General features: G+C 37.3%; 1 protein-coding gene across 1 annotated transcript in view; it reads left to right on the top strand.

Moving 5' to 3' along the window:
• Positions 1 to 26,268, top strand: part of OTOG (otogelin) — a 110,267-nt gene that overhangs the window by 46,976 nt on the left and 37,023 nt on the right. The window contains 13 exon segments of the mRNA XM_040066164.2: positions 2,383 to 2,521; positions 2,763 to 2,897; positions 3,450 to 3,596; positions 4,187 to 4,306; positions 5,136 to 5,252; positions 6,150 to 6,306; positions 7,346 to 7,372; positions 10,066 to 10,233; positions 12,631 to 12,909; positions 20,065 to 20,182; positions 20,861 to 20,940; positions 21,341 to 25,053; positions 25,721 to 25,889. Coding sequence (XP_039922098.1) covers positions 2,383 to 2,521; positions 2,763 to 2,897; positions 3,450 to 3,596; positions 4,187 to 4,306; positions 5,136 to 5,252; positions 6,150 to 6,306; positions 7,346 to 7,372; positions 10,066 to 10,233; positions 12,631 to 12,909; positions 20,065 to 20,182; positions 20,861 to 20,940; positions 21,341 to 25,053; positions 25,721 to 25,889 — 5,369 coding nt within the window.

The raw sequence follows: 26,268 nt of genomic DNA, 5'->3' as shown, positions 1-26,268 counted from the left end.
TTGATACTAAATCTTACTCATATTTGGTGTAGTCTTAGCAACAAAAGTATTGATCTGATTTATCTATTGAGCAGTAACATGACAAACAAAATAATTTCATAAGTTGGCAAAACTACCTGTGAACTGACCGGAACTTTCAACCCAAGCTAGGGGTCTGACTGACCTGTGTGGTTCTGTTTCCCAAGCTTTGTTTTCACTGCAAGTACTTGAAATATTTAGCATGTAGTGGCAAGACTAAACACAAAATGTTCTAATGCTGAGGCTATCAGAGCAGCATTTTCATGGGTGCTGTGCCAGGTAAGATGAGTTTGTGCAAGCAGATGTGCTAGGCTGCTGTCATCATGCTGAGACCATTGACCAACTCCTGGTCATTCTCTGTGGCTGCTGAATTGGGTCTCCTGTGTTCTTTAACAAATACTTCTTGGAAATATGCTTTATAAAAAACTATTTGAAGTTTAGAAGATTCTGATAGCTCAGCTTTTCCAAACAGGGCTCTCTAGATTCTGATAACTGTTAGTTCACTTAGTATGAAACAAACCTGGCATAGAGGACTTTAAAGACATTGTGTACCTCTTAATCCCTTCCTTCTAAGTATAAATGTGTTCCTGAAAAAAAGAAAAGGCTCTCCCTAGGTTTTATGTGTTAAGAAATGTTTCTGCATGGGTCCTTAAGAGGTCAGCATACAGAGAAGGCTTTGAATAGGCCAAGAGCAAAACTAAAACCTAATGTCTCAAGAGAACATGAGAAGCAGAACTTAGTCTTCCAGTTCAAACATAATTTCTTCTGTTTGCCTCTCTCTCCATCAGCTTGATGAGGTTCCTTCCTTTTGTACTGTTCTGAGGTGAATGCAGTTAGCAAGTCCTACTACGGTTTCCTTGTGCTTTGGCACAGCAAACACCTCTCTCATGTGTTTTTTACTTATTTTAGCCATAATGTATTGATATATGTAGTGATGCAAAATACAAGCAGTGGATGAAATCAGTGATGGGATAAGCAGAGTCTTGAAAAATCTGGACAGTGGCTCCATGTGCAAGTTAATTGCTAAGTGAACTGGAGGAAACCTGGTGCTACCAGTAGCTACAGCTGCCTAGATTTTCTGCATATTTGCTGCCCTTTTGAAAACACTGGTGTACTGGCACTGTGATAGAAATATGAAGGACAAGTTACACTGACAAAAAATTATACTGAGAAAAACTTTATACTGCCTGCTGCTTCAGTATATGAGATGTCACATTTTAGAGATTTATCCAATATTTCTGTAAAAAGATTAAGACTTTAATTATAAAATGTTCAGCATTCATTTAATGAGGAAATTAAAAATATTTTTTTTAAAAAAGGAAACTTAGGCAGGTACCAAAATTTTATCACATGCTGTATTTAGTTTAACTTATATTTAAAAAGACACCTATACTAAAGCTATGCCAGGGCATCAGCTATGCTGTCTTTATCAAGGAAAATTTAAGTGTCTGGGTCATTTGGGAAGATAGAAGTGATATTTTAATGATTACTTGTGGATGCAGGAAATGAAATTCTATCCATTATTTATAAAACTTAAGTCATTCCTGAAAATGTTACTTAGATTGCGAGAAGGTGATTCAGAAAGAGGTATGATATCCAATGCCACAAAGCCTCTTATGATGCAAAGAGAATCCATTTATTCTCTTATGCTGTAAAGGGAATTCAGCAAGGTCTGAACATTCAGTAGATGTGTGGTGAAAACCCTTTGATGCTTAAGGTGGCCATAGACATAACTTGAACTGTTCTGGAAGATCCTAAACTGTTAGGCTGGAGTTTGGGGGTGATGACATCTAGACATCTGAAAAAAGAGTAAGTCCAACAATGTGTTTATTTTTAAGAACCTAAGCACTGAAATGTTTCCTTGGGAATTCTGTGAAATTCTCATTCAAGCAGAGAATGCATGAGATCTCTAGTGACAGGACATGCTACTTTTTGACTCAAGATTTTGACAAGATTCAGCTTGTGCAGAAAAAACAGTGAAAAGCTGAAAAAGAAGGCTTTCACCTTGTGGCAGGTTTAATGGTGTGTACTAGAGAATAAATTGTATTCTGTTGCCCTGGGTGGTTTTTTTTGTTGGTTTTCTTGGTTGTATTTTTTGGGGTTTTTGAGACTTGTTGTGATGTCTGTAAATTCTGGAGCCTCTAAATTCTCATGGAAGAAAAAACAGACTGTTTGAGTTCAACAGTACATTTTTTCCCAGATAATTAATTTACGTCTCCTGCTTCTAGCCAACATTTCAGAATGCTTCTGTCCACACTCCTCACACTTGCACAGCTTTTGTTTCTTTACTTCTCAGTGCAATAGCTGTAATCATTTTTGTGGGCTTGCAGCTGATATTCCCATTATTGGTCGTGCATTTTTCAGCATTTGCCAGCACGGTTCATTTCAGTGCACCTTCCAGCCTTGCCCATCAATGTGCACGGCATATGGGGACCGGCACTACAGGACCTTTGATGGACTCACCTTTGACTTTGTTGGAACTTGTAAAGTTTACCTAGTTAAGGTGAGAATTTTTTGTAGAACCTCTCTAAAACTGGATTTAAAACTAGATGTTAAAATCTACTATTTTATTTCCTGTCTGTGTATTTTATTGAGTCTGACATCCTGTTTTTTCATTTTTGATATTGTTTAGACTTTGAATAATTCATAACATACGCTGAATTTTCTGCTAACAGAACTATGTAACAATATGTATATTTATATTAGTATATTTTAAATTTGACTCTTTTTTTTTCCTCTTTCAGGGTACTTCTTCAACCAGTCTTTCCATCATTATAGAGAATGTTGACTGCTTTAGTACTGGAATCATTTGCAGAAAAAACATTTTCATTAATGTTGGAAAATCATTTTTAGTATTTGATGATGGAACTGGGAATCCAGTAAGTTTCAGTTCTTACTGCTTATCAAAAAGCAGCATATGTACTCTGGATGTTTCTTCCTTTCATAACCAAAATCTTATTGTGCCGCTTCAGTAGCAGAGGTGTAAATATCTTTACAGTGAATGCTGATCACTGTAAAGGCTGCTTCATGCATCTTTTTTCCCTATCCATATTAAAAAAAAAAAGAATGTGACTGAGACAGAATTACTTATAACTAAGTGAAAATCATAATCAGGAGCCTTAAGACTATTCATCTACCTCCCAGATGAATCATGAACATTTTAATCTTCAGTCCATTGCCCATTTTATAAATTTGATATAAAATCAACTTTTAAAATTGGAAAATCATAAAAATAAAACACAGTTCACATTCAAAATCCAGGCTCCTTTTGCTTAAGCATTTCTACCTCTGTGGCCTTCTGTCTGGTTTTGGATATGTCTGAGAACCATATTAACCTTGTTAATATTATTTAGGTGTTTCATTTCCTGTCAAGTGAACATTTTATGAATATATTATTTCCTTTATAAGCTCCCTCTTTTAATTTTGAACAGAGCTTATCTAGTCACATAGATGACCTACAAAAAATGCAGTTATGGAAAGCTGGATTTTTCACTGTTGTTCATTTTCCTGATGAACATATCACCATTCTTTGGGATCAGAGGACAACAGTTCATGTGCAGATGGGTCATCAGTGGCAGGTAGGTGGAAGTCAACACTCTTACTGCCATTTCTTTGCGGTATTTATGTAAATCTTGTTAAATAAGACATAATTATTCAGGGAATAGAGTGTCAGAAATAAATTAAAGAAGCATTCAGTTACCTTGTCAATGCAAATATTCATTGTCATTTATCTTATTTTAGTTACTCTTTTCTGTATAACTTCTGCAACAACAGGGACAAATATCTTTGGGGCAAAGTTCTCCTTCAGTACTCATTCCTTACATGACTGAAGCTGATGTTATTTTGCTGAGGCTTAAATAAACCACATTACTGGCTAACGGCTCCCTTCTCTGAACAAAAAGATCATCTCCTTTTTTAAAGGCTTGGGGATACATAACTGAAAGGGCATAACAGTGACATTGTCAAAATAAAATATCCTCCATAGCTTTGTTACTGAATTATTTTGACTGAAAAGCTGAATTTAACTGAAAAAGGATCAAAATGTGACAAATTTGCAATTAAGCAGCTGAAGATGCAAGTTTTGAAAATGGTCATGACTGATAGTATTTCATCTTGTAAAAAATATATTTTTATATATGTGTTTGTGTATATATTTTTTTTTTCTCAGGGAAAGTTGACTGGATTATGTGGAAATTTTGATTTGAAGACAGTAAATGAACTGAGGACTCCAGATAATTTTGAATTAACAAACTCACAAGAGTTTGGAAACCGTTGGACAGCTGTAGAGGTACATGGCAAAAAGAGAATATGCTTGCTAGTATATTCTACTAGTAGATTTTTTCCTGTTATACCATAAAATTCATCTCGAATGGAATCAGAAGTTCATTCCTGGAAGAACTAGTCAGGCAGCAATACAAACAACAATACCAGCGGTTCTTAAAGATGTCATAATCTGTTAAAGAGAAGAAAATAATCACCCTTTTTTGTTGCAGAGTGTTATAAAGAAAAATGCTGTAACAGTATTTTGAATGTTTTTGATTACATTTGAACAGTAAAGTAGTGGGGTTTTTGTATAATGGAAGAATTTTAGACTGTGTTGACAGTGTAACTGATTTTTCGTAGGTGGGAAATACTTAACTGTGCAACCATAGCAATGGAAAGAAAAAAATTCCATGTGCTGTAAAGTTAGAAATACAATTTTCCGAAGTGGTGTTCATAGAAACGTACCAGAGTAAAAAATCTGATTTCTGGCATTCCTAATGCACATTGTCTCAATGATCTTTGTTATTTATGTAATGGATAATGTTCAGGTGTAAATACTGCAAGCTGGGCCTCTCTGGCACCTCTGCTTAGACCTGTAAGTAAGTGTGTGTTTTTCTGCTGCTTTCAGACCAGTGAAACATTTCTTCAAATTGTGTAATCTTCCTGTTCTTCTTCATTAGCTTTAGCTTTTAATTCTATATCTTAGTCCTGATTTAGTTTCATAAATGATGCATTTGCTTCAAATTTTGCATCTTCCTAAAAAAAATACAAAACACAAAAATATGCTTTGTGAGTTCAAAACACAAAGTGGCTATGAAAAAGATTTCTCACCTTCATTTTGCTTTCTGCTTTAGTGTGTTGACAGCTCTGACATTCGAAATCCATGCAGTTTGAACCCCCTTAGAGAGCTGTTTGCCAAGAAGGAATGTGGGATACTGCTAAGTGAAGCATTTGAAGCTTGCCACCCAGTGGTGAGTTGTAGTCCTGTATATATATAGTATATATAGTCCTGTATATGTTCAATTGAAAGTGAACATAGCAACAGAGAAAAATGTTACTTTTCAATATGAAGCCCTTTGCAATTAATGAAGACAAAATTACGTACAATTTGGGATATTTTCTTTTTAATCACAAGCATTATTTGTGTAAGAATGACCACTTGCTTTTTGTGAAATGTGTTACATGACACGCACATTTTTCATGTATATATAAATAAACTAATTAAATAGGCAGTGTCAGGTTGGAAGAACTTATTCCTAGAAAACTTACTCAAATGTAAATCAATTTGAGTAAATTATGTCAATGTGTAAAATTTCCATAAGCAAATTAGCATTGACAGTTTTCTTTGAAATTTTGTCACTTAAGACAAGACTTGAAGATACTGTAAGGAAAAATGACACATTCTTGTGTGAAAATGTCTGATAGTATGAAGAGAATATGAATTACTCACATATAAAGAAGAGCTTTCCATCTACTTTGATTCCTATGCATTTTATGTGACTTCCTTAAAATTTCTGAGTTTTACTGATTTGTGATCAATTTAGTCTTTTATTTCATAAGGTTTTTCACAGTTTATTAGGGCTTAAATATTAAAAAACGATACAAAAAACAAGCACGCGTCAATATCTTAACATGCCTGTTCTTAATGGGTCATTGATTTAATTGTGTTGCTAAGTGCTGGACAAGATTTTATGGTGTTTTCCAATGAACATTTCTTCTCATGTTTCAGGAAGCATTGAGAATTAAATATTTAATACTTCCCAGTTTGATATATTGCCTTTTGAAAGAGCGATGGCTTTGTGTCGAGGTGTTGTTGGTTGGCAGTTTCTACAGGAGGGTTTTTGATAAGCAATATTTTTCATTTTCAGATTGATGTCACCTGGTTTTACTCCAACTGCCTGACAGACACTTGTGGTTGTAACCAAGGGGGTGACTGTGAGTGTTTCTGTACAAGTATCTCAGCATATGCCCATCAGTGCTGCCAGCACGGAGTTCCTATAGACTGGAGGTCTCCCAGAGTGTGTCGTAAGTTTGTTTAACCACTAATTGCCAAGAGCTGCCACTGCCCTGCTTTCATGGGAGCCAGACCTGAAAAATCAGTCACACCACATTACCCGGGGCCATGAACTGAACCTAAGCCTCACTGGTAGGGAGATGAGTTGGTGCCTCTTGTTCCTGTTTCATTCTGTTCTAGCTGGTTTATGTGCTTTTTCTGTTTCTGAGTGATACTTTTCTCCTTTTAATCCCTTGTCCTGTGATGTGAAAGGAGAAGTCCTAGGAAGTCTGTATTAGGGTACACAGCATGCACACTCTGTATTAGCAGGCACACTCCTCAAACCAAAGGTGCAAAGTTAACAGCTCAAGTGCTTTCCATCTTCAGGAGAACTTGACTTCTTAATAAGTTCTAGTAAACATATGTGCCTTATTAGAATACCCAGACCAAGGGTGAAATATGCCTTCTGAAGAGAGACAAGTAAATTTTTAAGCAGGGCATAGTCATTACCTTAGTATTCCTCTCCAACAATTCTTAGGACTTATAAAAAAAATCTGAGACCTTTTTCTCTAACGCCTAGTGGAAATGCCTAATAGGAGGTTGTCATTTCCCAAAAAAAGTGATAAAAGAAGGGAAGATGCAAAGAATAGAACAAGCATTCTTCTAACTTTGCAGTTGCACAGAGAGAGCACGCAGCTTGCTCAGGGTCACACAGCAAACTGGCCACTGAGTGAAGGGGTTACTCTTGGCTTCTTGGCTTTTGATGGAAAAGGTGTGTTTTAATGTGCAGCTCAGTCATAGCCACTAGAGGTCACAAAAAGACAGCTGTAGGTATGTAAGCTTAGTATTTCCTGCTGAAAAGCAATGCTTTCTTTAAATCTGTGTAGTTTAAATTATTATTTTATCTAAAGCATAGCAAATATTTGGCAATAATGTTTTAATAAATGTTTGTGTATGATCTGATTTGGCCAAGCATTTGGCTCATGTCTTAATCATAGAGGGGACTAGAAAGCCTGTTTGTCTATAGAGTTATTGTAATTGCATTTTTTTTCTTTCTTTTTCCTTTTTTAGCTTATGATTGTGAATATTTCAACAAAGGTAAGTTCTAAAGGAAGTGACAATATCAATAGAATCTGGGTTTTTTTTATTTAAGTCTTAGAATTTTTGTATTAAAAAAAATTGTGTTAATGAAAACATCTGTGAGTGAGTTGTTTAACTAGCCAAGATTCTGTCTTGCTGCTTTATTTTGCTTTTTTGAAGGCTTTTAATTTCATAATATATTTTATTCCTCGACCTCTCCCAAGAATGTGTCATAACTAATTTTCTTTGCAGTGATAGATGATGATTAAACAAATAAACCATTAAATAATTAACAGTATATCAACTGGAAAGTAGTAGGGGCACTACCTGCTTAAGGAGCAGTGCAGTTCAAAGCTGAACAGATGCCAATGGGTTGTTAAATCACTCACAGGCTCCTGTGCAGCCTCCAGAGGGAGGTAGCTATTAAGCTATGACCACTTTTTGTCCCCAGATGGGGAATAACAGTCCTTTTAGCTCTGCCTGACCTAGCCTTGTGTTCCTGATCAGCCAACATTGCTGCTGCATTAGAGTGGCTACCAGCGAGGGGTGTAAACCTTGGACAAACTCCTGGACCATACCTTGAACCTGCACTGGATGCAGTTGTGCTGTGTTAGCCCTGGAATCCATATTCAGACTACTTTACCAAATTTCCCTGCCCATGTCTGCACAGTCAGATGTGGTACACAAGCCAGCCTGGCTCCTGCTATTTATGCTGTAACTTTTTATCAAGCTCATGTAGAAGCCTGTCTATCCACATCGCATAGAGTATTTTGGTCTTCTGATCGATATTGCAGCAACTCACTCCTGGAAAGGTCTCGGAAAGGGACCGAGTTTAAATTAGGACAGACTTAGTCACTGTGCCAGGCCCAAAAAATATAGCCAAGAAATTTGCCTTTTCTCATACACTGACTCCTGAGAAGATTTTGAGTGGGGTCAAATCACTAATGCATGAGAATTTTATTTAAATCACCATTTTAGACTTTAAATTAATTCAAATAAAGGATAGTTGAATATAAGAGGTGATTGAAGGCTTTAGGTTTTCCTTTTGGTTTGTTTGTTTCATAAAGGAAACACAGCCTGATAATAGACAGTCTTAGTGCAGGTAGACTGAAAGTGCAATGTCTCTAACATCTGTGACAATAGTGAAGCTAAATGATAACACACATTTTAAGGTGTGTTATTACCTTTATTTGTTACTGAATTCTCACTGGCAGAAATGAGTGGAAATAGTGAAGATTTTTGCATATGACCAGCCCTGCAACAAGCATGATTATTGTATACTTCTTACTTTGTATTTTTGTACTCTTTCCTAATCCAGCTCATCAGTATTCAGTATTTATTTCAGAGCTGTCTGAGGGTAAAAAATATCATCTCCATGATGAATATTTTCTTGTCTACATAACTTATAGTGGGATGACCCAGAATTACTTAGTTTTGGAGACAAGAAGGTTAAGAAATTGTCTTAGACCAGAAAGATGTTTTCTCTATGTAACTTCGTGATGAATCCAGAGTGAAGTAGTTCCAGTCCTACTAGAAGCAGAAGTCTTTTGTCTTTGGTCAAGGGAAATCCTCAGCTTGTGGCTGTAGTCTCTCCACTTTTGGATGGGCCTGAGATGGGATACTTAAAGATACAAGGATATTTCCAGAGCACTGGATGTTTTAAGTATTAATTTAAAACATGTTTTTCCAACTCCCTGCACTGAAGGTAAAGAGGTATCTTTGTACATGTTTAGGCAGGCATGGACTTGTGTCCTAACTGGCTACCTTTTCATGCCGTTAGAATCTGAAGCTCTACTTGTGATGCAGCAACCTTAGGATTTTAAAACTTTTAATAAATTTTAAAGTTTTGGAGAACCAGAGTAGGAAGGCAGGCTGCAAAATGCAGTCCAAATTTTTAACCTGTTGGAACAGATTTTAAGAGTCAATGCTATTAATTTCCCAGCTGATAGCTGCAGTTGTCTCAGATGTATGCTTGCCGTGTCCTGGCTTGTGGGTAAAATGGTAATGAGGTGAACTGCCCAGGTGAGGCACAAAATGCCTAATTTTAACAGAGAACTTAACAAAAATAGTTTCAGACATCTAAAAATATACTCTAAACTATTTTCTGCAGTAAAGTTTGATCTAAATGAGAAGGTGTGACATTTTAAGGTTTGTAAAATAACTTTGTGTGTTTTTGGCTTTTTTTACTTAGAGATAAAAATATGACCATTCTTTGCTTATGATGCTGATTTCTTCCTGTATTACTTTCCAGTGATTATGTTTGTATCTTCACTGTTCAAGAAGCTTTTTGATGCTTGTTGACAACAAGCTTTTATTCTCTGCCTCAAGCTTTGGACATTAATAAAATAGGTTTTTAAGAGTAGTAAGAAGTGTATAAACAGTTCGACCATACAAATAAATAGTTTAGAAGGATCCTAAATCACATAACCAAGGGGTCAGCTAACTTCAGTAAAATGATTATGAAACCAAAGCATATGAGAGGGACGAAAAGGAGAAGATAACTATGGATCTTGAAAACTGAAAGTAGGTATTCTTGATAGTTTTCAGGACATCTATTTTCTGAAAAAGGTTTGTTTTGTTTTCATTCAAGTTTAGTGCATGGCACCTTGATCTATTTTCAGAGTGGTGAGGTATGTTTTTTTTCACATGCCCTAATGCTTAGAGCTCAAGCATTGAGCTTGACATGAAAAATAATTGTTTTTTCTCCACAGCTCTGGGAAAAGGCCCATACAAACTGGTCAGCTATTTGGATGGGAACTTTGTAATAGCAGCAAAATTGGTGGACGGTGTTGTTTTCCCTGTGAAAGAAGATGATCTTACTCCTGGGCATGTAGCAAGCTTTATGCTGACTTCAGGACTTTACAAACCCAGAGCACATGGTAAAGTCATAATAACCTCTTAAATAGCATCTTAAATAAGACAGAGCGAACTGTGCCCTTGTCTTTAAGAATAGACCTGGGTCAAAAAAAACCCAAAAACCCCACTTTGTTTTATCAGTTGAATGTGCACTTTAATGTCTGCCAAAATTTTCTTTGGTGGGTTTTAGATTGTAGCTTTGTAAACAGTTGAAAGGAACTTCCTCCCCACACCTCGGCCTTCAGAAGCACCAAACTGGTATTGCAGCCCAGTCCTCCATGTTTGTTGCTCCCTTTACCTCTCTTCTGGTGGAAGTGGGAAAGAATGGGAGAGAAACGTTGCAAGAAACGTGCTCGCTCTGCCACCATCACTCACTGTCTGCCCACACACACACAGATGTCCTTTGACACTAACTGGGCTCTGTAAGGGTCAGTGCTAAAAATTTGTCTCCTTTGGGTTCTAACGTAAGTTTCCACTGAAGGAAACTTCTTCATCAGATGCAGGATCTGTTGCACACCATCAGACATGTGCAGAAAGCCTCCAAGAGTATATCCAGCATTTGTGACATTAATTAAATGCTGAATTTGTCTGCATACACAGCTTTAATGCCCACAGAGCACTTGGGTATCAATGGTTTTACTGACCAGAGTGCCCTGATGAGCTCTTTGGACAGCCTGAAGGTGGTTGTCTTTGCATAATCAAAGGAGGGATGTGGATCACCTAAAAATTATAAGCATTTGATTACTAATACTGCTGTCTATAGAACTGACACAAGAGCTCATGTAACAGAATAGCTGGGGACAGATTTCTTTATTAGTCATAGTTTTGAGGCACATTGTGTTCAATTTATGTTTGGAAAGGGAAGGTCGGTCCTACTGTTCTATTCCCCTGTAAAAATCTCTTGCTCAGAATTTAACCTGGCAAATAGAATTTGTGCCTTATGGTCCACCTTGAACAAATCGCATTTCATCATTTGGTCATGAGGAGTTCATACAACCAATAAGATGTATCATTTCAGGACATTCTTGACTCTTTGGTACCTGAGTACAATGCATGTCTTATCAGTTTCAGGCAGTTCCTGGATTATGGAGAGTTTGGGTCATTAATGCACTGATTTCCTATACAGCAGGTGTTAAAAATCACACTGACTGTCCTTTGTTACTTGTGTTCCTCTGAGGAATGGTTTTTCCCCTCAGAGTCCCCCTGAAACCTGTGCTATGTAGTTCAACCCTTTTTCCCTATCATACCTACTCCTGACCCTATTGGCTCAGGGCCAATATCTTTCCTTGGCCCAAAACTAGATATACCCCTGTTTCTTCCTGGTCGGCTCTCTCTCCTCGGCCTCCTGGAACATCACATCGAGAATAAAGCTTGGACGGAAGCTGGGCGTGAGAGCCACTCTTTTGAAATCTTTATTCTGTCTCTCTGAAATATATTTCCCTAAAACCCCTGAATAACTGAGCTAGTGAGAGCCGGGGTGTGGCTAGAGGGAAGTATAGTTCAGTTACTTATAAAAAGCTACTTGCTACAGATAATTTATAAAAAGGCATTCACTAGTACTGCTAGCTTTTTCAGAATATCCAAAGCTTTTATGCTCAGAAAACAAGGTGGTCTTCCAGAAGTGTTATACCAGAATGTGATAATATATCCTTTTAATAGAGTTTTGGGGGGGGGGGGGTTGTGTTTTTTTTTTTAAGAAATGCTACTGAGTCCTGGAGGTTTAGTTGATTTTACAGTAGATTAATGGCTGTTTTCAAGAGACGAGCAGAGTTTACAGCAAAATAGAATGAAGTAATTCTGTGAGCAGCAGATGCCCATAACAGGCTCAAGATCTGATGCCCTGCAACTGGCTGTACAGAGGCTGTTTGAAACCAGAAGTACTGCAGGGCAAGGTATCATGAAGGAACCTTTGCCAGAAAAAAGACTTTGCTGTAATGTTTTTAGAGGGAGAGCTAGAGAGCTGAATGCAAAATGCAGATTTTTAATTTATTTTTAATGAAAGGCTGAGCTTTTAAGCTATCAATTAATGACGGCAAATGTTACTTTTAAAGCTAGCCAGATGGAGTTAAAGTTTTTATTAAATAAATGGCTTAGTAAAGACTATAAATTAAGTTCTGCTTGACTTCAGGGCTGTATTCCTTTATCCTGGTGTGGGCAAATGTCTCAATCTCTTTGTATTCCTGTTGGAATCGGTAAAGCATTTAGAGAACTAAATAACCATCACAATCTAGCACTCTGCAATCCATACATAGTGTATTTTCTTATAAGATTCAGATTGTTTTCACTGGTAAGGCCAAAGTCAATTTTCATTCCTCATGCTACTAGTATTAGTAGTGGTACATCAGAATGAGCTTGGTTTATTATGCACATATCAGCAAATAAATAAGTTCAGTGTGCTCTCTTCTGTTTTGATTTTTCAGATTCCAGCTTGATTTCATTTGAAACAGCTGAGAGACCAAATTATTTTCTTCATCTGGTCTCCAATAATATTCTTCTTGTTTCTAAATGGAAAAAATCAGAAGATTTTCACAACAGATCTACGTTTGTCATTCACAAGAATACGTGGCTTTCAGGATACAGTTCCTTTGAGTCATTTGCAAAACCAGGATACTTCATCCACATTTCAGCCTCTTCAGTTGAGCTTTTGAAGTACCAGCATTCAGAGGAATTCAGACTGTCTGCCCTTTTTAAACTTGTAGGTAGGTAATTATACTTGAATGTTATTAACAGCAGTTTTCTCCCTGTGCAAATCCAGGCTAAATGGTGGTGTTATTTTCAGAGGTGATGAGATTGCTTACCTCTCCCCTACATTACTAGGATTTGTGGGGACTCTGAGACATCTAGGCTCAAAATATTTTTCCCTGAACATTGTTGCAAAGATGAAATTCTATTTTCATGTGAAAAGCCATTAAGTAGCTTAACATACAGTCTTGTTTTATTTGCCAAACAGATTTGGAAATACATATCCTGGTATATAGTTTCTGGGCAATACTTGCTGTGGAGGTGGTAAGAAAATTCTTTAGGAGCAGAACTTTCATATTCCTAAATAATGGATTTACAAAGGGAATAGAAAAGAGCACACCTCTAAAAGTTAAGGCATGTGGACAACATTTTCTCTCCTTTGCCTGCTACCAAGAGAGAGATTTCTGTACAGTGAATTCTCATTGCTAACCTTGTGGCCTCCTCAAGAATAATGCCGTCCAGTGCTAAGAACATGGCCTGTAGGTTACACCTTTGAAACTTCATTTTCTCCTGAAAAACACCTTGACTTTTATCCACTACCCACTCAGAGACACTGAGTCTGTTGGGATGTTGACCACTAGTGTTTCATTCATTATCTGGTTGGACGTATTCACCCCTTCATGGGGATCCAGATGTTAATTTCCCTTTTGTTTCTTGAACAGATAACAGCTTTTGAATACAAAACTGACTGCTGTGAGCTTTTGAATATAAAACTGACTGCTGACTGCTGTAGGTGTTTCTACCTACCTGTGAGATTCCCATTCCCATAATAGTTCAATTCCACTGAGACATCAGGATCAGAAATGGAGAAGCTATTCACTCTGAGGATCCCTTCATTGGAACTGGCTGCAGATGTTGCTCCTACAAGAGCTGATGACAAAAATACATAAAGAAATCATGTCAGTCAAGCTATTTCTGGTTTTGTTAGGGTTTTTTTTAGATTAGTAAGGAATTACAGTTTTTATATATTCCTAAACAAGTCGAAGCATGCACTGAAATGAGGATGGCCTTGGAGGTCAGGAAAAGCATGCAAGAATTTATATTGGCATATAAAATAAAGCAAAGCAGATTATTCATGTAACTACACTTTGCTTTAGCTTTTGCTTTCCTTAACACATTAGATACTTCAAACACATTAATTCATGAAATTCTGTGACAAAATTACATGCTGAAACCAAGTGTAGTATATATAATTCCAAAATCACTGCAAGTGAGTATGTTCCAAAACTTCTTATTGTATTGTAGTTTTAAATGCATTATTTATTTATTTATTTATTTAGAAGAAGTATTTTAATAAGTGTTTTAATAAGTGTTTCTGGCAATACCATGGTTTAAAACCAGTTGTTCATTCTCTGAAACTGAAACGTGCTTGACAAGCCAAGAAAGAAAATTAAATATTGTATCAAATAAAGTATGGCCTGGCCATGTTTTACAGTGACCATGTTGAATTATGGCACAGACAAACCTGAAGCGACCTCTGGTTTCTGTGACAGAATAGGCCAACTGTATGCCTTGTGGAGCTTCTTGTTATCAAAACACTGAATTAAAGTGTTAATGGTGTCATTGTGAGTCTGACGATGTTTTGCAGTACATTACGCTGACAGCCTAATGCAGCTGTTGACTGGCACACTCCAACCTCAGAAAAATGACAGATTTTGTCATTGCCAAATGCCTGTTGCCTCTTGACAAATGCTTGTAATCGCAAAGCTGTTGAGGTTTTTGAACGGCACAATTAGAGGGCTAATGCTGTTACCAGGATGTTCGTACAGCATTTCAAGTAAGGAACTTTTTTGGGACATAACAAAAATATCTCCTTAATCTTTTATCTTTGAGGGAGGAATGAAGAAGTTTAAAGCATGTTCCAATTCTCAATGGTCGTCCATTAACGCAGAATGGTATGTCTTTTCAAGTGTGAAGTCTTTACCCTCCAGTCATTATTCCAAAAAAATCCTATTTATGCCAATGGAAAACTAAAACAATTTACCTCAGCAAGTGGGATCAGATCAAATGATCAAGAGGTATTTCATTAATCACCACATCCGAGGGCTTGGGTTTCAGAGTTTTATAAGCAGAGGAGCATAGGGCTCCAGTCTTTCTCCAGTGTACTTTCACAAGGGCCAGCCTGCTGATGTAGGGTAATTACATGGTCTAAAAATACAGCAGCATTTGTTTAAGTTAATGGAAAAGTTACACCAGCTCCAGAGTGCACAGGCAAAAGCATATTGGGTTTCCTGCTGACTATTGTAAATGCTTTGCATATTAGATCAGAAACTCTTGAACCGGGAACAGCTATTCCTGTGGAATCAGAGGATAAATATCAGGAGCAGAATAATAGGTCCAGTAAATCCCCTTGGCCAGAAAGTTCCTCATGAGACTTCTTCATGCTCTGTGACGCACATTCAAAAGGAAAAATTTTAAGTGACCCGATCAGTAGATACATATCTGTTTAAAGTCAGCTGACGAGTCACTTTTTCCAGTTTCATCGCAATAAATATTGTCACATTGGGATACACCAAGGTTGTGAGGTATTTTCCATGAGAAGTCGCTTCAGCTTTAAAACTGGGTTATTTTCACTATACTTTGCTTTTTCTGCTGTCCTGTTCCCATTTAAGCAAATTGAATAGAAAACTGAATTTTGATATGTAGGGTGTACTCATTTGCAAGAAAATACATTTTTGCATTCTATTCAGGATTTTTTTTTTTTTTTACCTGTGAATGCATTGGTATGCATTCAGCCAAAAGAAAGAATACCCTTACTCTTACCGGATGGACAAGCTCAGGGGTGTAATGTAAGAGTGATCAATTCCTGTTTAAGATTGTGGGGAAATCAGTGTATGTAGGGAATTTATGACCTTTTTACAGATATAGCTGCTGTTTTCTTACACTTTGTAAAAATAATGTGCTCAAACTAGTTACCTTTTATCATTCATATGATTGCCACCCATTTAGGATCACTATGAGTTACATTTTCATAACATACATAAAAATTACTTGCCCCAAATAAATTCTGAAACAAAGTATTTAATAGCACTAGTTATATGCTGTAATAGCTAACTTGCTGTAAATATCAGGCCTGTTTTAGAGAGAATTTTTGGCTAAAATTAAAATATCAAGATGCACTAAGTATAGGCACACTGCTCAGAAGCATTTCTCAATGTTTGATACAGTGCACTTTTAGTTCCTTTTAATCTTGGTATTTTAATTAACCGAATCACATTCAGAAACATGGTGCAAAACTGAAAACTGAATTAATTTTAATGAAAAAGTTTTTAATAAAAATATTACCTTTACTTTTTTTTTTTTTTTTTTTTTTAACCTGAAGTCAGTTTTACATGATACTAATGACTATTTTAACATCAGTTTACTCTTATCCATTTCCATCAGTAGAATTAATTTTCTGGAGTGCCCTGATTCACTCATAATGAGTTGCTTTTGAGTTTAATTTGAGCTCATGTGCTTTGTTGGCCCAAAAGATTACGATGTGGGCCCTGAGGCTAGAAAATGCTGAGCAACTGCTGTTGTACCTGCAAATCCCATGTGTGCCTCTGAACACATCTGCTTGATAGCTTCTGAAGTCAGACTGAGGTTACTGTACAATAACATCTTTCCTTTTTATACCACAAACAAACATTTGACCTACCATTTTTTTGGCTGAATGAATAGGAGGAGATTCAAGAGTTGTGTTAACATTGAGATAGTAAACTGAACCCATAAGTAGATGAGAGGTAGGTAATTACACTTCACTTCCAGTTTTGGCTGGGCACAAAGTTTAATTTTTCCAGTGATACTGGCTTGCATTTCTTATTGCAGAGACTTGGAAGTCATGAGCAGGCTTTGTTACTAGTTTGTGTGTGTTAAGTGGGTAGATAGGATTTCATGTTTCTAAACTTGTAACTGAGGAGACAGGCAATCTAAGTTACCAAGCAGAGTTTTGCCTCCATTATAAATAGAACTAATTCTAAAGCAATTTTTGTACCTACTAGATTTTTTTTACATTTTGCATTGAAGTAGCAAAAAAGAAAAAAAGGCATCAGGTAAGAATGGAAATCCAAATACTTTATTCTTTAAATTATTTTTTAACTACAACCTCTTATTAACACTGGAATATTTCAAATTTTAGGGTTTATTTTTAAGTAAATAGCTATTTTTTGAGCATAACTTGAAATTATAATATTACAGAGATTCTACCAATGGGAAATTTTGTCACTGTGACGTAAAAGTCAGCATAGAAAATTAAGGTCAGGTGGACTTGAAAACAGTCGGAATTGTCAACTCACAAAAAGAAGTGGCCAAGTTATTAAGAAAGGTGGTTGTGGCTCATCAGAACATCATGGTCTGTCAGTGATAAAATAGTAAAAATCTTAATTAAATGGTAGCAACTGCAGTTGTTATCCCAGTTTTATTTTTGAAAGCCCTGGAGAATAAAATCATAAATTATAGGGAAGAAAATGCTTCTCTGATGTTCAAAGTGTGAAAGCAATTGAGTTGGGAAATACCTTTTAATATATTGTCTAGGTCAATGTTCATACCTGTGCTCCTACAGGGGGTTTCTGCTGTACTATAGCGTGTTGGTGCTCAGACCCTTTCGGGTAAGAGAACTGTGGGCTCAGCTGGCACATCAGCTGGAGCCACAGTCACCCAGGACATATGTCACCATTTTGGAAAGGATTTGCTGTGTCACCAAACAGGAGACAAATGCTGGTAGTCTTGACAGGGGGTCACATGGTTATCTCCAGATATCATGATGAATCCTTTTGGGGAACACATGCTTGGTACAAGAAGCTTGATTCATTGTGTGTAAACTGTGTGTCATTGTTTTGTGGTGAGGGAACTTTGCTGTTGCACAGGCTACAGTAAGCTCATGTTACTGGTTGCTGGGAATTCAAGTATTAAAAAAATGGGAAGCATGTGGTGGAGGTGGCTGAACACACCAAGTGACCTCAGTCCCTCCTCATATGGCTTCCCCGCATGGCTCTTCACCATCTTCATTGCTCCTGTGGGCACTCTCTAACAGCTGAATGTCCCTTTTTATATCATGCTGACCAAAACTGCACCCTGGGCTTGAGGTGAGGCTGCAACATTGGCTGCATCAGTGCAGAGCAGGTGGTTTTGGTTTTTTGTTTTGTTTTGTTTTACAGTGGCTTGATCCTTGGGATGCTCAGGCATTCCAGAAGTCAGGTTGACAATAGTGAAAACTTCAAATAGGATGAATTACTGAACTGATGTTTTCTTAATACTCTAACGAATTTTCCCACAATTCATAACAAAGAACAGATATCATCATACCTTATGATGATATGAGACATCTCAAAAACATCCTGAAAAAAAGGAAACCAGTTCATACAAATACTCAACTCTTGCTGTGATGGTTTTGTGTGCTCTTTAATGTAGTTTGCACACTAAAAACACTGGTACAGCCTGGCCTGGCATATTCAACTCTCTAAAATCCCTTGACTGGAAAATTTAATGTCCATTGTTTCTAAGCTCTTTGAAAGCAATTTCTTATGACCAGAGTCACAAATTCTTCTGTTGTCCATAGTTCTTTTTGTAGAAGTAGAGACAAAATTTGTGAACAAGCACAACTTCATTCTTGACTGAAAGCAGCATTTATAAAACAATCAACAAATGCTATGCATTTATGTGGAGATTCACCCTAAATCCTACCAAGGCATGCAATAGCACCAAACTCTGTGAGCTTAGTCTGTAGGAAAGCTTGAGGAAAATGTGACTATCATTTCATAAAAGTCTAGGTTCATTTGGGGAATGGGAGATGGTATATTAATCCCAGCACTTGGAAGTATTAATTCACAGCCACCGTTCTGCTAAATTGAGAAACTATCACTCTTCATCAGATTACAGTCTGTCTTCTGCAAGCTTGTACTTTTATTGTGTTTGAAACTTACTATGTGGTTAATGGTGAATTGTGTGGCAAGAGTTAAAAGTTATGGATTGGTCTCCATACTTAATTTAGGGTAGACTAATGAATGAGATTTCCTAGATTTGACTTGGATTTATTTACTGTTATTGCTACTTTTGGATTGCCGTGCCAACACATCTCTGATATGTTTTGTCTTTCTGCCATATATCTTTTTTTTTGCCCTTAAACCTTACCACTCAACAAATCCATGAACAGAAAACCTCATACATCAGCCACCAAAATGTATGGAAAAAATTCTCTTTCTCCATTAGATGTATGTAATTTATATTGGTGTCACTAGAAGGGGTCACAGAAAAATTCAGTCACGTGTACTTAACCTCTTATGAAAACATAATAGATGCCTATTTTACTGTCATAATAGTTGCATTTTTAAAAACAGTGACAAATTACTTTCCTGGGTAAAATGAGATGTAAAAACACTAGATGGCAACATACACACCCTTTTGTCTGAGTATGATTTCTATTTTTAAGAAAATTATTTGTATTTTAAGAGAAGACATTAATGGTTAATAATGACAGAGAGATAACTACTTGCAAGTGCAGATTCCCTAAATTGCAGGAAAAAAATTTCTCCGTATCTTCATGGAAAAATTTAGCTGTCTTCAAGAAGATGTAAAAGAGTTACTACTCATATCTCAGTCATGCACATAACAGGAAAACTTAAAAAATACTTCAAAAAACCCCCCCAAACTTGAAAGTCTTTTCTTTTCGGTGTTTAATGTGAACACTGTTTAAGAGCAGTTACTCTCTGCAGTCTCTGAACAACATTGCTCTGAGTTCAGGTTTACCAGTTCAGAGGGGATTCATATATAATGATGGTTGATCTCTGCAGGCATAATTATACAGGAAATGTCACTGCCCTGCACTGCCTGCTACTAGAAGAGCTAGGGTGAGCTGTCATAGTGCAGGGACTGAAATCCAGATACATCATGTAAATCTTTCAGGTGTTGGAAGAGCCACTGGGCTAATATCCAACATTGTGCAAGAAACCGTTCTGCATGGAGACAGAGGAGGGCTGGAGTCCATTTGAATTTGTGTTTCTATTATGTGACTTGAAAGTCCTTCAATAAATACTGTGTGTGCAGATGCTACAGTGAATGTAAAGCATGCCTCTTAGTGATATGTATCTGTGTTTCAAGAAATATAAGAATAACAGATCTTTGCTTGTTTTCAGATGACAAATTTAAGCTTCTGTCCCGTTCTACGTGTGAATGGCGTTATGATGCCTGCACAAGCCCTTGTTTCAAGACATGCAGGGACCCTTTGGGAAAAAACTGTCAGACAGTACCAAAGTAAGTGTCTGTACTTTTAAGGAAAAGTGTGTAATTTAGGCAAGACACTTAGGCAGGATAATAGGAATACGAGGGCCCAAATGTACATATAATATATCTGGACTGTGTTCTTGGGTAAGGAGGTAAGTGAAAGAGAAAAGAAATGGAATAAAGCCCACTGCTGCAGCCACATAAACCTGACATTTCAGCCTTTCAGCCTACTGTCAGGTTCTGGAATGACTGCTATATTTGTAACTTTCATTTTGGGAGTATTATAGATTATTAATAAAGAGAGGTTATCACAACTTTGTTCCAAACAGTTGTGCCCCTGCTCTTCCGTTATGTCATTGCAACAGCTATATCTGGCCTTGCTTTTTCCTGCAAATGGAATTTCTGCTAAATCTGGTAAAACTGACACTCCGATTTTGACATGTAAAAATATTGGGCATTTCTTACAGCAATAGTATTCTCTCTTGAACCTGTGACTGTTCCTTTCAGAAGCTGAGTGTCACAGAGTTCATGCTTTTCCTTAGATATGAGTGGGAATTGAAGTCATGGCAATGACATTTTGAAGGAGTACACTGAGGTGAACCAGACTGTCTGCTTAAACATACTTTATCTATAGATCCTTTTCCTGAAATTTAATGCTTGATCCAGAAGATAGTATTCAACAGTTAATACTAATTGTTTTTCTTTTAGAGTGGAAGGATGCATCCCTGCCTGTCCTCTCAACATGTTGCTGGATGAAATCACTCAAAAATGCGTGTATTTTGAAGACTGTATGTCTGACAACTTATATATATATATATCATGTATTAGACTTAGCTTAATAATTAATTAGTTCTTTAGTCATAATTTCAAATATCAGTGCCTACATTTGTGTAACCATGACCTTAGTTTTATGAACCTTGAGCTCACTAAACATACATGTTAGTTAAAATAATTTAATTCCTCAAAAATATGAGGTAAATTTTAAACTAAGAAAGGTGTTCTTTCTTCATAAAACATTTCAGTAACATTAGATATCAAGCAAATTATTTAATTTTGAATTTGTCTATGAGTTGTAGAAGTTTAAAGGCAATTGAAAAGATCAATTATATGAGTTAATCTGGAACTCTGCTGGCTCCATCACTATAATTCTTCGTGAATTTCAGGCTGTTTTCTTGCATCTTATTTCAGGCATTGAACCTGCAGATTACAGTCCACCTTTGCTTCCCAGCATTCAAACCCCAGCAGTTACACGTGTAACACCAAGCGCAAGTTTGGCAGCAATGAGTGAAGAGGTGACTTCATTTCCTGTACCTGAAGCAAAGGACAGGGAAACAACAATTGCTACAAAATTGCAACTCACTGCAACTACAGGGAAACTGGAATTTTCAGCTATTACATCCAATAAAACACTTCCAGCCATAACTTTATCGCCAAATATTTCTTCACAGTCAACAGAAATGACTGGGACAACAAAATCTCATGTAAGCTTATCTGCTTCTGTCTTCATTTCTCCTTTGTCTCCATCTACGGTCAGTTCAGAAACTTCTACAGTGGTACAGCTGCTCAGCAGTGGCTCCACTAAACTGCCGAGGGCTACAGAACCTCAGACAGCAACTGCTACATGTGCAGTGACCACAGAAACGGAATCAGAGAGCAAACCAATTGCTACTTCTGCTTTTACTGGGACACCACTTACACTTAGAACAACAGAAATGCCAGTCAAAACTAAAATAATGGAGTTATCAGAAATGGCCACAAGAACACTTCCCATGAAAGAAGCACAAGTAAAACCGGAAGGACTTACAACCTTTACACCCACAATAACAGAAAAAACTACTTCATTTGTGCCACAGTTTTCTACATCACCTCTGAATGTGTCTTCATATACACCACCAGTAAACTTAACAGGAACTTCAGAAGGGACAAAAACGAGTGTAGAACAGTCTTTTACCACAGTAGCTAATGTTACAGTGACATCATTTTTTCCTATAATCACTACTTTGTCCTTGTTAGAGCCAATGTCATCAGCAACAACGGATGCAGCAGCTGTTTTAACCAAACAGAGTGTGAAGACTACATTTTTACCAACATCCACACCACCTATTTCATTAGGAAAGAGAGCTACAGAACCTCCTCTTGGAATAGTTCAACACCTGACTGGTACTCCAGAGGTTCTTTTCACTACTACTCAAGGTTCAAAGAAGACAACTCTACAAACCCTAGAGAGATCATCAGAAACAACTTTATTATCATTTACAACTCATAAAAAGGAAATTCCAAAAATAACATCTCATATAGAGCATACATCAAGTTCCTATTTCCCTCCCTATTCACCACATCCTGGTTCTAGTACTGAAAAATCCTTCATTCTTTCTACAAAGAGACCTGCAGTGTCTGCTCCTACTTCTGCTTCTCCAGCTTCAGATGAATTGAAAAAAACATTTAAAACTGTTTCAACTACAGGATATGCCTTGCACATGGTTCTAAGCACAACTGAGTTCCCGACTATGTTATACACTAAATATCCTGTTATGGCTGAGACTATCAGTGTGATACCTTCATCTGTTAAGGTAATATCCAAAATAACATCCCCTCTTGAATTAGCAACAAAGTCAACTTTGTTTTCTGGAAAAATAACTACTGAATACAAGTCAGCTCTGGTTTCAAGTACAGTGAAGACAAGTACTCCAGAATTTTCCGGTAGTGTTACAACATCGGCAGTGAAAACCAAAGAAATCACCACAGCTCCTTTTGTAGCTACAGAAAGAGAATCACCTCAAAGAACATCCATCCCTGGCTCTCCATTTGCTCTCCTTAGTGGGACTGAAACCACACTGTTGACAACACAGCCTGATAAATCACTAGTAGAAAGTATTACTACCATCTCTACTGGAAAGTCATCTGCTTTGTCTTTTTCACCATCAGGTTCTCCAATCGCTTTAAACATTTCTCTTCCTTCATTACCCTCGGATGGAAAAGAAGCATCGTTGACAACTGTCAGTCCCATGCATATATCCCATGAAATAACCTCTTTATATCCTAGAACAACTATAGAAAAATCTACATCAACAACAGAAAAGACCTCTCCAGTCCAAGCTTCCTCCATTTTATCTTCTATATTAGAACAATCAAGTTCAATAACAACAGTACCAGATGAAAAATCACTGGTGAATATCACTAATGCCACATTCTCCCCAACCTCGGAATTCAGCAGTCAGCTCATAACAACCAAAAAAATGACAGGCAAAGAAAAAACCTCTTTGTTCCCTTCTGTTGCACTTCCAGTAACAAAGTCTCCTTACACTTTCTCCACCTCTCAGTATCTAGGAGATAAATTAGTTTCTTCACCTTCTTTAGCACAACTGCTACCAGAAGTAAAAACCACACCAAAATATTCACTAGAGACTAAAATGGTTTCTACAGCAATAAAACCTGCAGTCCAAAGTATAACAGAAGCAGTGAAACTTCCAGCAGCTGCAGCTCAGCCATCCCTGTCTCCATCTTCAGCAGGCCCCTTCTCCTTGCAGACGTCTTCAGGAGCTAAAATTTCAGTACAGACCACAAGGACCACGATTATACCACCTCCTTCTACTCAGAAAACTACAGAACTTGGTCATCAGACCTCTGAACCTTCACTGACAAGCCAAGTTTACCAGTATCCTGCAGAATCTCTAACAAAATCCCCTGGTCAGCCACAACCTGTCTTTCGCACAACTGAAACCACAGTAGAACTAACTTCCTTTCACCCCTTAAAGACCTCACTACCTGAAGGCACCCATTCAAGTATGTTACCTACCTCAGTAGGTTCTACCAAAGTTATTTTACCAACTCAAAAGTATTTGCATTTAACCGATTCAGTCACACAGCCACTTGTATTAAGAACTTCTGTTTTGCAGCCTACAGTCCCAGCTAGAACAACAGATAACGTGATTTTTGGCACCAAATCTCCCCCTTTCACACCAGAAGTGCTTGCCACTTCCTCTTCTTTAACAACAATTGAAAAAGAACAATTTCCTTCATTTTCCACGCAGAAGGCAGCTACAGATCTAAAATTCACACATCAGGCCTCATTTACTAAATCTCTTGGTTCAAGACAAACACTTGAAGAATCACCTTCACCAGATTCTGAGTCAACCTCTTCAATGGTTTTGCTACCAGAAACAACAGAAATTATTGCTGCCTTGGGATCCACATCAAGGAAAAGCAGTACAGAGAAAACTGTGGTGTTGCCTAAGCAGGTCACGCCTTCAACCACCCTCTACAGTTCCATGATCCTACCACGGACAGCCTTGTCAACTGAGGCTCATTCATCAGTTGCAGCTTCAGCCTCTCCAACAATACGCAGTGCTGGGCAAAACCTTAGTATCGCATCAGCAGCTTCAGACAAAGCAGCAGCAGTCACAGAGCCCATCTCCAGCTCCCTTTCTGTTACTTCAGAAGCAAAAGGAGCCATGCCCCTCGACACAGTAACGTCTGAAGAGCCAGAATTAACAACAGGATTCCAGTCTGTCCTTACTCAGGATGTTACTGTTACACCTCAGACACTTTACCCTCGGTATTTCACAAACACATCTTCAGTTCTGTCCACTGTGCATTCACCTGCTGAATCAAAACCGTTTTCTTCTATAGCTCTATCATCAATCAGTACTACTCAAACTTCCAAATCTGAAATAACATCTGAGATGCAAACGCCTTCTGTGAGTTCACTGCTAATGATACCTGATCATCCAAATGACACAGCATCTCCCTCAGTTTCCTCATCTACTTCTTTATCCACCAAACCATTTCATGGTTTGACAACAACATTTTCTGATGGATTGGCAGTAGCTGAAGCTGTGGCAGGAGCTGCAGTATCACCTTTTATGTTGCCTCAAGAAACAGCAACTCTTCAAACTTGTACAGTGAGTAGATATAAATAATTACCTGCTTGCTTTGGAATATGTCTTAGTTACTTCTACATACTGATTAAAAAATAAAATTGTGAGCCATGTCTTGATCTTTAGGATTTAAAGTATCTATATCCAACAAGGGAGCCTGATTATGTTATCCATTGTATCTGAAACCTTGGATACCTTCATTATGCATAACTTTTTTTTTCTAAATCTTATACTACACTGGGTTTCAGGCCTCAGTTTTCTGAGTATGACTGTTACAAGAATGGGGTTTTTTGGCAAAATATGGTGTTTGATATTGTCCAGTGTCGGTGTTTTGTCATGTTGCCCTCCTTAAAGCACATCTTTCTAGACACCCTTCAACTTTCTAGACACCCTTGTTATCAATCCTGCTTGCTTCCTTTCATATTTTTCCTTCTCAACTTTTTTCATTGTGAAGTTAAAAATTCAGTAGTGCTGTTCTCATCTTTATTATAGGACATCAGTGTTAATCTGTCCTCAGAATGGTCAGGTTTTCAAAGGTGCTTTTTGCTTGTAGCTTCCATCATCATCATGGGGATCAGTAAGTATTCTGTGCCTGAAGAATGTGAACACCTTTTTCAACAAAAACCATACAATATTGTGATACTGACTTGGTATGAATGGTAATTTCTGTCTTTTACTGAATCTGCCTCAGCCAGTCACAGAGAGTGAGTGCATAAAACACATTTGTTTGGATGGACAACTGATCCAGGTTAATAAGTCACAGGACTGCCCATACAATGCTACTCAGCCCAGCTGTGGAGTTTTGGGATTTGCTACTCAAATAAATGGTGACAAATGCTGCCCAAAGTGGGAATGTGCATGTAAGTTTTAATTCTGCAGTACTTTTGAAGTGCAATCAGGTAACAATTTAATGCATTTGTAAGGGTAAGAAATGACACTTCTATACCATAGAAGTAGAAGATTTTGGGTTACTCATTGTCTAAGGAAATGTATAATTGTTGTTCTACATCCAATGGGGAAAAAAAAATAAAAATGGTCCTTTAACTGCATTTAGGCATCTGCAGTGGATATGTTTAGGCCTGACTTAGACACATCTTGTCATCTCTTTAATCAGGAGACACTTAATCAATACAGATTTTTTGGTTCATTTTTTAACTACTTCAGGATGAAAAGATTCCCTAAACTGTTAACTACTTCTGTTACCAGTTTGAGGACTCTGTACTGTAGTCACTCTCATCA

Source organism: Hirundo rustica, chromosome 6, assembly GCF_015227805.2.
Source record: "Hirundo rustica isolate bHirRus1 chromosome 6, bHirRus1.pri.v3, whole genome shotgun sequence".
Lineage (NCBI taxonomy): Eukaryota > Metazoa > Chordata > Aves > Passeriformes > Hirundinidae > Hirundo > Hirundo rustica.
This window is presented reverse-complemented; position numbering and strand designations above follow the sequence as displayed.